We start from the raw sequence: 14351 nt of genomic DNA on the forward strand, positions 1-14351 counted from the left end.
ATGACAGCACCCAAGGTGGAAGGTGAGGGGTAGCGGGGCTGTGACATTATATAGCATATGGACTCTGTACATTATTGGTAGTTTTGGTTGGAGTTGTCCTTTAGATGTTGTTTTTCCCCCCAGCTGTGAGGGACTGAGGAATGACAGCTCACTATGCTGGGACTTGTAGTGCCCTAGAATGTGGAGGACTGAGGAATCCTCAGTCCCTCACAGAGGGCACTACAAGTTCCAGAAGAGCAGGCTGCCATGCCTTAGTCCCCACAGAGGGCACTACAAGTCTTAGCATAGCAGGCAGTAGTTCCTTAGTCCCCTACAGAGAGCAGTACAAGTCCAAGCATAGCAGGCTTCCATTCCTCAGGGAGGAATGGCAGTGCACTATACTGGAATTTACAGTGCCCTCTGTGGGGACTAAGGTATGGCAGCCTTCTGCAGTGGGACTTGTCGTGCTCTAGACTGTGGTGGACTGAGGAAGTGAAATGTAAGGGGGTCTCTGGAAACTCTGATGCAAGGGAGAGCTTTGGTGACCACAGAGTTCCCTTTTACACCAGAGTCCCCAGCTTTCCCCCTCAAATCAGGGTTCCCAGAACTCTCCTTACATCAGAGTCTGCAGCATTCCCCCTTAAATCAGGGTTCCCAGAACTCCCCTTCAGAGTCCCCATTCCACCTAAATCAGGGTTCCCAGAACTCCTCTTACAACAGAGTCTTCAGAGTTCCCTCTTACAGTGTAAGGGGGAAACTCTGGAGACTCTGATGTAAAGGGGGCTCTGTGAAATTTGATTTAAGAGGGGAATCTAATGTTAAAAGGAATTCTGTGGACTCTGATGTAAGGAGGAGATGCTGGGGGGAATCTGATGTAAAGGAGAACTCTTATGTAAGGGGGACACTGAACTCCGGTGTAAGGAGGGACTCAGGTAATCATGACTTATAGGGAAATGCTGGGGACTGTGAATTAAGAGCAGACACACATATATATATATATATATATATATATATACATACACACACATACATACCCGAAGTTTAATGATCTTTGATTAAAGAAGAATTGGTTAGAGAAAATTCTAGAAACTGTGAATTCATAGTACAAAGATTAAGGCTTTTAATATATGCAATTTATACAGTTAATTTTTATCGCTTGAATTCTTTTTCCCATTATGGGTGTGAGTGGGGCCTCATGTCCAAGTTTTGCCTTAGGCCTCACAAAGCCTAGAGCCGCCTCTGGTAGGAGATATGCTGAGATACCAATCCCAACCTCAATGACTCATCATGTATGGAAGGTCTTATTTCAGCCAGTAAATACACACAGTAATTAAGCTGGTTCCTAGTGTGACTTTATATACATGTGGTAAGACAATGATAAAGGTCTTAGGGATAGGTTTGAGTGGAAGTGGTAGGTGACAGACACTTGAGGTGAGACAGTGCAGATGGATGCAGGAAGGGTTAGCGATCATGTATGATAACAGATGACAGAGTAGCAGGTGCATACAGGAGAGATCAACCCAGTGCAGGAAATAGTAGCAGTGGCCTCAAGAGCTAGCAATCTAGTTATGCAGATGTAAAAGACAGTCCTTGCTATGCAGAGCTAAATAGTGTAAGCCTAGTACAAGTCTATAGAGATTTCCCCTGTGGGGTACTTAGCACTAATAGCGATAGCCGAAGGATCGCTCAGGAGATGCGGATGATCCGGTAGCAGGATGCAGGGATCAGCGCAGCGAGGTTCGTCAGCGAGGAGAGCTTGCAAGCATGGAAGCTTCAAGCAAGATTAGTATCCAGGTACTGGTGTTTGAACGAACACATGTGAGTGAGAACCGACGCCCTAAATAGCCATCTAGTCCAGCGCTGGGTGATGACAGCTTCAGCCTTAAAGGGAAACACACCTATATGTGTTTCTTCTGTCTAGGTAGATGGAAATCACCCGGAATAAATGTGATAGGAGGCACTGAGAGTGCCAGAACCTTACACCACCAATGTAACAGGGCATTCTTTCCATTGGCCACCACTGTAAGTGGCCCCTTACTGACAAAATATGTAATAGGAAAGCCTTCCTCAGATTTCCAATATTTTAAACTGACCACCAATGTAAAGTAGCACTTTTCCACTAACCTCTATAAAAAATATCATGAGCTGTAATATAACTTTAAGCAGAGGTTCCCCAAGATCTGAAAATTAGTTCAAGGGTTTCTCTTTGGGCGAAAGTTTGCAAAAGTCTGACACAAAGTTTACAAACAAAGTTTATAGACAACGCTCCTGCCACTGCTCCCAATTATGTGGACCAGAAAAGAACTAAAATGAAAAAAGTAATTGGTTAAACCCCGTGTTTTTTGTGAACTACTGTTTTTCTCTTATACTGGCATTTCAAAGTAACGTTTGCAATCATTAACATAACAGTTTTGGTATTAAATAGCCCACTTTTATAGGGGTCTATCGGTTAAATAAAAAAAGGGACAACTGAAGAAAGAGGGACAAAGGGGTTTATTCTAAAAGGAACAGTCTTTCCAAATAAAGGTTAGTTGAAAGCTATGCTTACAAATACTTAGAACAGTCAATATCATTCTTTCTGTGTTACTCATTTTTAGTTACCATGTACAGTATATTTGGTTTCCTATACATTTATTATGCTGGTTTAGTGATTTTTACAGCCATGAATTTCCACAGAGCAACCAAGGTACCCAGCCTTTTTAGGCCTTATGCACATAGACAGTTTGAGGCTGAAAAAATGCACTAGCGTAAAAAATTCTGGGGTTTTTCTGCACATTTCTGCTCTCAGGGGGCCTTAATCATAGCCAGATAGGTATGATTAAGGCCCTGGAGGGCAGAAACACATAAGCTGCTTGTCTTCTGAATTTTTTTTTACCTCTGCCTATACTTAATAAATTTATTTTAAGCTGTGACGAAAACTAGTCAGGGATTGCATCTCTTCCAAATTTTCATAACTGGCTTGTGGAGCCTGTGAATTGGCAACAGGAAGACAGCCTTTCCTGCCAAACTGGAATATTGGAGTAGTAGCACAATGTGAACAAGGTATTAAACCGTGCGTGTGCTCAAAAGTCAGATTTCAGTCAGTTTATATCACCTTAGAAACACAAGCTGTGTGCTCGCATTAGAGAGCTGGAAGCCTGCCAAGATTCTGGTGCAACAGAAAGTAATAAGAAAGGAGCGAAGATTTCATTGTCACAAATGTGAAGATGAATTGCTGCACAATGCATACAGCTACCAAGGTGATTGAGAACTAATTTTAACATTTACCTGCTTGTTCAGAGTAACGTGTATGTAAAGCCCAAAGTTTTGTTTAGAGGGTTCCTAAGGTTATTGCTGAAATGCCGCTGGGTAGATTTACTCTCTGAATTTCTTCTGGATAACCATTGTCTCTAGAACAGAAATGTTTGAGCTGTCACAAGAACAGGAGGTGAATAGCAATCTTTCAATGGAGACCCCTGTTTTCATGACAGCTGCCTAAATCCCCCACTTTAAAGAGATCACCTCTGCATCTCTGAGACACGAAGTGAAGGGAAATCTCTCTAATAGGACATAAATAGAAAAAAAACTGACAGGAATTTTAAAGAAGAATTCCAGGGAAAAAAATGTTTTTTTTCCCCATGCAGTGGGCTGTGAGGAGAGGGGTGCAAGACCTGTCCCTGCCGCTCCCTCCCCCCGGCACGCTAGCATTCTTGTGCATGGACTGTTCCTGACATCATCACACTCATAGACTGGCACTGCACATGAGGATGGCAGGAACAGTCCACCATGGGGGAGTGCTGTTTTCTGGAGGATCGAAGGATCGGGTGAGTATAGAATTTCTGTTCACCCCTGGACAAAATGAGCAGGTGACCCATGCAGTGTGGGCACAGCCCCAGGGAAATGTTTTTTTCCTGGAGTTCTCCTTTAACCATTCCGGCTCGGTTCACACTTATGCGATGCGGGAAGGCTGCGAATTTGCAGCCTGTTCCCGCATCGCAAACGCACCCTTGGCAGTTCACACTGCCATATGCGATCCGCTGGGGGTGTCAATGTAATGTTAACGATACCCCCAGTTTGATTGCATATCGCAGTGCGATCTTACAGTCCGCACAGGATCGGATCGCACAAGTGTAAACCACTGTGCGATCCGATCCTGGTGCGGCTCAAAAAAAGGGTCATGTGCGACTTTACTGCGGGTGCAGTGCGAATTCAGCACCGCACACCCGATCGTATGTAATGAAGGAGCAGTGCGCTCCGATATTATATGCGATCGCCGCAGCCGCACATATGTGAACCGGCACTCCCTGCTCTATTTAAAGTGCTTGTTTATGAGGTGCCTGAGATGAGAACACTCTGGCTAATATGACAGGTGTTTTTAAGCTTAGTTCATTGGGATCCTTCTATATTATCTACAGAGTCTCACAGATCTGCAGCTGGGGAAAGATTTCTTTAAGAAAAATAAAGAAGCGGCCCGTGTGGATTTGTTCAAAAATCAGCGTGAAGTATGCAACCGCTTCCTGCTTCCTGTTGGAAACTATGTGATCATCCCAACCACCTACAGTCCTTGTGAAGAGGCTGACTTCTTTCTTCGTGTCTTCTCAGAAAGGAAATGCAATGGGCTGTAAGTAGAAAAAGTACATTAAGATATTTTCACATTTTAGCATCAGGAGCCAATGGAAATACCCAGTACTTCTGGGTATGGGCGAGAAATGTGACTCACTCCATGTGACAGCGCTGGGACCTAAGCTGATATATCCTCACTGTAGCTAACCCTTCTTTTAAAGTTTATATTCTCTCTGCATGTGAGTAGGCATTCTTTGAAACAGATTGGGATTTTTTTCTGCCTTCATCTCAAGGGTTTGTCAGCTTTACAAAATCTTAAACCAACGAGCATAGAAACAAGGTGGATGGAGTAATACCCCCACCAAGACATTGAATTCTGACAGCAGCACTTGCTACCATCAGAAGACACTGATCAGTGTCTGCTGCTGATTGGCTGCAGCTGCTGATTGTCCAAAACATTTTCCAACAAGTCCCTTCTACAGACATTGAATAAAAAATCGATTGGGGGAGGCCACATACTGATCAAAATTCAGCCAGTCCCTGCTGGACCAGTCAAATATTGCTCCGGCCAGCTTTAGAATAAAGCCGGCCATAGATGGTTCGATCAGCCAGTTTAGCAGGGACCAGCTGAGATTCAATCCATCTATGGGCAACCTGATTGTACCCATGTCAATCCATTGATCAATTTGGGTACAATTGGCATGTTGGATTTTTGGCATGCCATTATTGTCAATGGCTATAGTGACTAGCAATAATAATTGTGTTCTCCCGGCAACAACGGCTCCCTACGCCCCCCTTCCCCCCTCTGAGGAACACTAAAAAAGCGTTTGTTACCCCAGCATTTCATATTCCTGATATGTGCCTGCTGTACCATGTACTTGTATAAGAAAGTCTCCTGTTCTCTTTGTATTGCTTCCTTTGAGTGGAATCTCTGGTGTTCGTGCAAGCCTAGTTGCTTTCCTCTTAAAAACTGACCACACTAAGCACGAGAGCACGCTGTGTCCTGACACGCCCCTGCTGCACAGCCATTACTGGGATGCCCAGTACAATGCTGCTTCTCCTCCCAATGGCTCATGCAGCTGAAAACAGAGGGAATGTCATCAAAAAAAAAAAAAAAAAAGGGAAAAAAGGTATTTAAAATGTCTTTTTATATTTATACAAAAATGTTTTGCCTTTCATTTCTATTTTAAACTGAATGGGTTTAAGGTGACAAGGTGATAGTTACAAGGTAATGCAAAACCTTCTGTGTGCAGCAGCCCCCCTAATACTTACCTAACCCCCATCTAGATCCAGCAATGTTGTATTAGAACCTCAACTGTCCTGGGCTCTCCCTCCTCATTGGCTGAGACAGCAGCGGTGCACTATTGGCTCCAGTAGCCTTCAATCAAAGTCAGTAAGCCAATAAGGAGAGAGCAGGGCGGCTCGACTCGAGTGCCCCATAGCAAACTGCTTGCTGTGGGGGCACTCAGCAGGAGGGAGGGGCCAGGAGCACTGGCGGGAGACCCAAGAAGAGGAGGATTGGGGCTGCTCTGTGCAAAACCACTGCACAGAGCAGGTAAGTATTACAGGTTTATTATTTAAACTGAAAAAAAAATTGAGACTTTAGTACCAATTTAAGTGTTAGAGTTGGGGGAGATAACCGTAATTAACAGGTCCCTTGTGTACAATTCACATTGTATCTCATTACACTTCCAAACAACCTACATATTACAAAATGTTAGCCTTTTTACTTTACATTTCATCAAAACTTCATGAAACATGGATTTCCACATGATAGGTGTATCCTTAAAACAGTTTTTAAAATGTATTTTATTTGTTTTAGTGAAATTGGCAATGTGGTGGAAGCAAATATCTATGAGGTAAATTCAAAGCGATTCACAATTAATGCAATGTATATATGAGTCTACAGCCTGTATACCTTTTATGTCCTTCCAAAGTTTTCTGAGCTCATATTATTTCATCATTATTATTTGCAATATATTCAAACCCCAAAACAAAAAGCCTAGATGTGGTGGCTATATTAGTTTTCCATTTTTCATTGTTGCCACCTGGTATTCCTGCCGGTCATATACTTCCTGTACTGCATCTATGGAGGTGCATCCTGGGATAGCAAGGGTGTTAGAACTACAAAACAACTCCCAATCTCCTCATCTTAATTACATACTGGGATGGGGGGTCTGTAGCCAACAGAAGATAGATGGGAAGGTTGATCATTTTGAGATTTCAGTACCATGCTCAGGGAGTTGGATTTTTATTGGCGTTAACCAATATTTTCTGTACTTGATGAAAATGCTTTTAGCCTGAAAAAAGAAAGATAATGAATGCAGCCACCACATCTAAGGATTACAGTACATTTCTATTTTTGGGTTTAGATGCACTTTAATTAATGTTAGAAGTATCTATCTATCTTATCTATCTAATCTATTTTATCTATCTAACCTATCTAATCTATCTAATCTCTTTTATCTATCGAATCTATTTTATCTATCGAATCTATCTAATCTATCTAATATATTTTATCTATCTAATCTATATAGTCTATCTAATCTATCTAATCTATCTAATATATTTTATCTATTTTATCTATTTTATCTATCTAATCTATCTTATCTATCTTAAAATAGCCAATTAGTTTGAATAAAAATGAAATCATAATATTTTATTTTGTGAAGCCTTTATCAAATTCAGCCCCAGAAGTGGAGCCTCAGAATGGGTGTGAGGAATCATATGAAGAGGTAACTGAGATATCCTAAATATAGACAGATTACATTTTATCATTTTATAGTTACTCGTGCAATAAATGTAAAGAATTACTTTTTCTGCTTTTTACATTGTTTCCCGTCATGTTTGCAGCAGCAGAGAGAGGAGTTCAATGTGAAGGACCTGAGTCGGGCTTTGAACAAGAAGCTATCAAAGTGTAAGTTGAAAATTATTTGTACGCTACATCAGAACAATCTCACTGAGTCACATTTGCTGAATTGGAATTTTTTGAAAAATTTTTTTTTTTTGCATCTCATTTATTGCATTCTCAAAGCATCACAAATAAATTCACACTAGAACAGTGGTTCTTAACCTTGTTGGAGGTACTGAACCCCACCAGTTTCATATGCGCATTCACCGAACCCTTCTTAATTGGAAAAAATAAAATATGATTTTTTTCAAATTCAAAACATAGGTATATATTATTTTAGGTATATATTTATACATAGGTGCACAAAATGAACAACACCATTAAAATATGATTTTCACACAAAAACATAATAATGAATATTTACTGCAAATTAGTGTGACTTCTGCTGTTGTCTTTCAGAGACCAGTTCAGAAATGTGCGGCTTTATCTTGGCAAGTGCCACTCTCATGTCATTATCATGTCTCATGTCACCTCACCCTGGCCTGCTGTAAGGGGGGATCTATATGGGGGACGGGACCTCACCTCACCCTGGCCTGCTGTAAGGGGGGATCTATATGGGGGACCTGGTCCCCCATATAGATCCTCACCCTGGCCTGCTGTAAGGGGGGATCTATATGGGGGACCTGGTCCCCCATATAGATCCCCCCTTACAGCAGGCCAGGGTGAGGTCCCCCATATAGATCCCCCCTTACAGCAGGCCAGGGTGAGGTCCCGTCCCCCATATAGATTTCCCCCCTTACAGCAGGACAGGGTGAGGTCCGGACCCTGGCCTGCTGTAGGGAGGGATTTATATGGGGGACCCCAGAGTGACCTAACCTCACCCTGGTCTGCTGTAGGGGGGGATCTATATGGGGGACCCCAGACTGACCTAACCTCAACCTGGCCTGCTGTAGGGGGGGCTCTATATGGGGGATCTCCCCTCACCCTGGCCTACTGTAAGGGGGGATCTATATGGGGGATCATGTCCCCCATATAGATCCCCCCTTACAGCAGGCCAGGGTGAGGTGAGGTCCCGTCCCCATTTAGATCTCCCCTTACAGCAGGCCAGGGTGAGGTGAGGTCCCGTCCCCCATTTAGATCTCCCCCCTTACAGCAGGCCAGGTTCCCCATAAAATAGATCCCCTTTACATAGTTTTCTCAGTGTTCTCACACAGTCAGTCAGACAGTCAGTCACTAGACTAGTACAGCCAGTACTACTCCAGTCCTACCTTTTTTTCACTAACTCCTGATCACAGGCTAGGTTTTCCTCCTGCAGCACCACTGTCACCACTGGCTCTCTGGCCTCTCACCTGCCGACTTCTTCTGCTGCTGCGGCTGCCGGGCCTGGTGGTTCTCTCCCGCGCTGCACTGGGCAGCCGCTGCATGGGTTAGTCCCTCCCCCAGACAGTCCCTCTCCGCACGGCACACCTGGCCTGTCTCCCCCCACCACTCCACAGTGGGTGATGCCGGCTCCGGCTGGATTGGATTCGGCCGGGAGCCGAGCTGCACAGCCAGCAGTCAGAGTGAGCCAGGGGCAGAGAGAGCTGCGAGTGCGAGCAGACTCAGCGGGCAGTGGCGGCCAGCCTATCATGACAGAGTGAGTGACATGACACTGCAGAGCGGATGCGCCCCCCCCCCCCCAGATGTTGCGCTCGGTGCGGCCGCCCCCCCCTGCACCCCCCACACTATGCCACTGGAAGTTATGTATTTCCATGATGACGGCGCGGAGCGGGAGTGGAAGGACATGCCCGAAACTGGAGAAATAGTCCCTGACAGCGAAGTGGTACTAGCGGAGGGTGTGCTGAACCCTCGAGACTGACCCACCGAACCCCTGGGGTTCGATCGAACCCAGGTTAAGAACCACTGCACTAGAACAATATCAAAAGGAACAGACATTCGTCTCCATGCCACATTTTGGGTATAATACTACCCTGTCCACAGGGTGAAAATATTGTTCTACCATTTTACTACAGAACTGTCACCCTATCAAAGGAGGGGAATAAAAATAAAAATAAGGGTGTTCTGTCAAATAGTGCAGATCATCAGATAATGCCTCCGACAATCTGCACATGCGCAGTACTGGCGTCACTCTGGCAATCAGCTGTTGTGGCTTCAACTCTGCGCATGCGCGGATCTTTGGAGGCATTATCCGATGATCAGCAAATGCAATAATCCACAGAACACCATCACGTTAACCCCGGCCAGCGTGTGCTGTGCTCTCCTCACTGAGTTACCTGCCCAGCCTCCCTCACTCTTCCCAGGGGTGGTACATGACTGGCAGCCCCAGACTAATCTTCCTCTAAGAGGATGAGACCAAAGCCAGAGTGTGACCGGGCAGGGTACATGAGAGCAAGGCTGCGGGAGGAGTCGCCATGCAGGACATATCGGACTGCCTCCGGTGTTCTGTTCTGTTGATTACTGCATATGCTGAATGTTGGATAATGCCTCAGACGTCATGCCAGCTTATTGCCAGAGTGACGTAAATACTGTGCATGTGCATTTGAGGTATTATCTGATGATCTGAACTATTCAACAGGACAAGTGGTCTACTGGCAGGAACCACAGGTAATACAATTATCTTACAGGATGGGAGGGGAGCCCAGATAAACAAAAACTGCTGTTACTAGTGAAGGACTGCATCATATATGCCATTTTTTAATTGTGCCCAGAGGTCCATTTTATTGATATCAGTACAAGATTAATGTGGATTTGTACCTACATCTGATGTGCATGTAAAATCACTGATTATGGATAGATCAAAAAACAGAGAAAATCGCATTATTATTGTAGTCCACGTCTTAGCTGCTATAGGTTTAGGCAATGAAGAGTACACTTCATAACAAACCACACTTAATAAACTCACCCTATGTATGCTAGAGCGAGCCTGTTCTTCTGCAGTCATAACTCCTGTTCTAGGGTGACAATGCTGCTCCTCCATAGATACAGTGCAGTAACTCTAGTTGTCACTCTAGGACAGAAAGTGTGCTACTGGACAAATTACTAGGTGAAAGTAAAATAAATAGATCTGGAAAATGGAAACAAACACAGCCATCACATCTAAGGACTGGTAAGCTAAAATATATTACATTTCTACTGTTAGAGTGAGATATGCTTTAACTAAGTCTTTTTCTGGAGGATGCGACCCTTTCATTGAAGGCATCATATTGGATTGTATAAGGGGGTATAAAGCACAAGCTGCTGATTGCAAAGGTCTGAGCAGGGCCAGACCTACCATGGGTCCCGCTGGGACGCCCTGCTGCCTTTAACACTCATACTCCTAGTTGCCGGGTGCGAGGGTCCTCGAACACAGTCTAACACTGGGTGTTAAACACCCGAGCACACATGAAGAGCTCAGGTGCATGTGCTGCTGGGGGCAGGGAACCCACAGGAGACAGAAAGCAATGAAAGATTCCTTCCTTACCGGCTCCGCCAGCCAGGGCCACCATCAGGGGGGTACAGCCCATACACATGTATGGGGCCCGACCAACCTGAGGGGCCCACCGCCCGCTCAGCTGTTTCTTCCTTTCAGTAATGAGGGGAGAACGTAGCCCAATGGACAGACCGCTCCTCTCACCTACAGCTTCCTACGCTTTGCCAGCAGGTGGGTGGGTTGCCACTGGGTCATCACGTGACCAGTGGTAGAGAGCGCGGTACACTAAAAACGGAGGCCGGAAGAGAGACAGAGAGGAGAGCAGAGCATCAGCGTGCAGGGCCGTCTTATCGAGCAGGCACAGCCCAGGGGCCCCACCAGTGCCGGTCGAATCTAGAGGTAAGCTGCTGGCAGTGCTGGGGTGGCATGGTACACTACACACTAACAGTATTAGCAGCGGCGTGCACCTGATGCCTGCAGTATTTAGGTTCTCATCATGGTCAATTACTGGTCTGGGCAGCTACCTGTCTCTGGAGTTTGCTGCTGTGCACTGTCTCTGTGCTGTACCGATCTTTTTACTCAATGTCTCATTTGCACAAAACCTGCAAGTGAGACAGGAATAGAAGTGCACAGCACAGTGTGATCAACATGCCAGTCCAGTGACTCTGCTCCTCCTCTGATGATCCATCCTACCCCTGCTGTGCCTGCCCCAGCGGCCCCACCCATATCCTACCCCTTTCTCACACACACACGCACACACTGTGAAGGGGCTTGCTGTGTGTATGCAGGACAGATGCCAAACTAGAGTACACAGCCACTACAGCAGGGCCAACACAGTGATAGATCCTGGCTGGATAATTGGTGAGTGTCTCTAACTCGCCCCCCCCCCTTGACAATTGCAGATGCACCCCCCCCCCCCACCTCCTCTGCTCTGTGTCTCTGATTGAGAGCTGTGGGTCAGTGGGTATATGTGGCCGCCGGCTCTGTTCATTATAGCGATTGCTGCTGGATGCACTTTTCTGCAGCTAATCATTAATTTCGCAGAGAGCCACAAATAGGTGCAGCTGCCAGCGACCTGTCATTATAGTGAACAGGTCCAGTGGCCACACTTACCTGCTGACAGCTGCTGTGCTGACAGCTGCTGCAATTAACACTGGCGCTAATCCCTGGTGTGAATGTAGCCTAATTTACACTATATACAGTACAGTGACATGTTTTGCTGCATTGTAACATCTGTCACATCAGGGACACTCAGGAAATTGATTTATTCCTATGTGTCCCATTCACACTGCAACACAGCCTATGGCTGTGCTTCAGCATGCTGTAATAAAATGCAGACATGCTATGCCTGAATCGCACAACAATGCAGCGCATCACAATTGCTGTGAATGAAGTGTACAATTTATACACCTAAAATAAAGTTCATTAAAAAAAAAAGGGGGAGCCATGTGATACACTGCCTTTACCACAGCCGACAAAGCAGAGCTGCAGATGCTGTGAATCGTTCCAGTAGCTCTGCATTATACAGCCTGAAAAAGGATGCCACTCCTCTGAAAAACAATACACACATGGATTCCTTTTTAGAGGCATTTATCAGGCAGTGAAAAAGTATGTCACCTCCTCACCACTTGTTTTAACTCCCAAAAATACTGCATCACCCCACCACAAGCATTGCACGGAGTTGCGGGGAAGTTGCAGCACAGACCTATCAAATCTAATAAACGAATAATCTAAGAACAGATCTATTAAATCTGTCAACTATTTATACTTTATTTTTGAGAGTAGGTGTAAAAATTGGGAAGGCTTGTATGGGCCCCAGTGCATTACTTTGCCCAGGGGCCAATAATGCTATTAGGATGGCCCTGGTAGCGTGTGCTCAGGGACAGGGCAGCATTGATCAGTCACTGGCTGATTCGGAGCTTAGTTGGTTGTTGACACCGTGGAAGTGAAGAGGAAAGGGGGGTCTGGCCTAGCTTTCGTGGACTGTGAATTGAGCGGAGGTGACATATCTGCAGACTGGGATTATAAGGATACTGATGGGCTACATGTGGGCTTGTGCTGCCAGACTGCCTGTGACTGTCTCTTTGCTGGATGGGGATATCTCTTCGCTATATTGGGCCATCAGCAGTGTTGCACTTTGAATGACAATTGCGCAATCATGCAACGCTAAATCCAAACTTTTATCATTTTTTTTTCCACACAAATAGAGATTTCTTTTGGTGGTATTTAATCACCACTGGGGTTTTTCATTTTTTGCTAAATAAACAGAAAAACTTTGAAAAAAAAAAAGCATTTTTCTTTGTTTCTGTTATAAAATTTTGCAAAGAAAAAATATTTTTTCATACATTTAGGCCAAATTGTATACTACTACATTTCTTTTGTGAAAATAACCTAAATCAATGTATATTATGGGTTGATTTGGTGGGACGGAAAGTGGGCGAGCCCTGGGTAATGTTGGAGGTCAGGCCCGGGGGGGAAGGGGGGGGCCCAGGCCTACAGCTGTGTAAGGGGCCCCAAAATTTCTGATGGCTGCCCTGCCGCCAGCAGCCAATGTTCGGGCGCAACTTGCAAGGCTTGGATTTCTATTGGGTTGAACTGTAGGAGGGGGTGCAGTCGGCCTCATGCCTGGCCCGCCTTCTTTTACTCTGGTGCATGCGTGAGGCTAGGCACTGAAGACTGTGGGAGCACTGGGAGAGAGCAACAGTTCTGTGTGACAGGACACAAAGGATGTCCATCATTTTTTCCAATAGTGACTTCTGATCTGCTGGATTTCCAAATGTTGCATAACCTGTCATGCTCAAAACTCCTTTAACAGCCCTAGCTTGCCATTATACTACCCTACCCTGCACCTATACTACCCAAGCCTGCCCCTATACTGCCCTAGCCTGTCTACTGTATATACTACCCTAGCCTGCCCCTATACTGCCCTAGCCTGTCCATTTACTACCCTAGCCTGCCCCTATACTACCCTAGCCCGTTCATATACTACCCTAGCCTGTCCATATTCTACCCTAGCCTGTCCATATTCTACCCTAGCCTGTCCATATACTACCCTAGCCTGTCTATGTACTACCCTAGCCTGTCCATATACTACCCTAGCCTGTCCATATACTACCCTAGTGTAACGCTCATGCGTTTTTGTTTGCGGATGGATTTACAGCTGCAGAATTATTACACTCAGTAGCCTTGTAGAGAATCTGTTGAACAACATATCCAACTCTCAGGACTTCATCACCGTGTACAGCCTGTTATATACTATATATATATTAATAGATGTTTAATGGAGGGATAGAGTATATGAGGATATATAGATGAGAGACAGGCTATTGTATGGTGAGCACTAGAAGTAGTATAGGAGAGTTGCAGGTGATGGTAAGCAGATAGGTTCTGATGTCAAGTATAGTGCAGATGGTAAGAGGACACAGATGGAGTATACTTTAGACAGAGTAACCTAGTGCAAGGATAGTTCAAGGTAGTCCCAAGAGCTAACAGTCTTATGCAGATGATAGTGAATAGATAGGTACAGATAGTCTTGGTAATTGCAGTAGATGACAGTAGGAGATTGGTTAG

The 14351-nt window shown here is 45.1% G+C and overlaps 1 protein-coding gene across 1 annotated transcript in view; it reads left to right on the plus strand.

Moving 5' to 3' along the window:
* LOC309550643 (calpain-8-like) overlaps positions 1 to 14351 on the plus strand; it is a gene marked incomplete at its 3' end in the record, with an annotated part of 108715 nt that overhangs the window by 45672 nt on the left and 48692 nt on the right. The window contains exons 11-14 of the mRNA XM_082250980.1: positions 4374 to 4579; positions 6344 to 6380; positions 7194 to 7256; positions 7375 to 7438. Coding sequence (XP_082107106.1) covers positions 4374 to 4579; positions 6344 to 6380; positions 7194 to 7256; positions 7375 to 7438 — 370 coding nt within the window. The remainder of the gene's footprint in view (positions 1 to 4373; positions 4580 to 6343; positions 6381 to 7193; positions 7257 to 7374; positions 7439 to 14351) is intronic.

The sequence above is a fragment of the Pelophylax lessonae genome (genome assembly GCF_965119305.1).
Source record: "Pelophylax lessonae genome assembly, chromosome: 3".
NCBI lineage: Eukaryota > Metazoa > Chordata > Amphibia > Anura > Ranidae > Pelophylax > Pelophylax lessonae.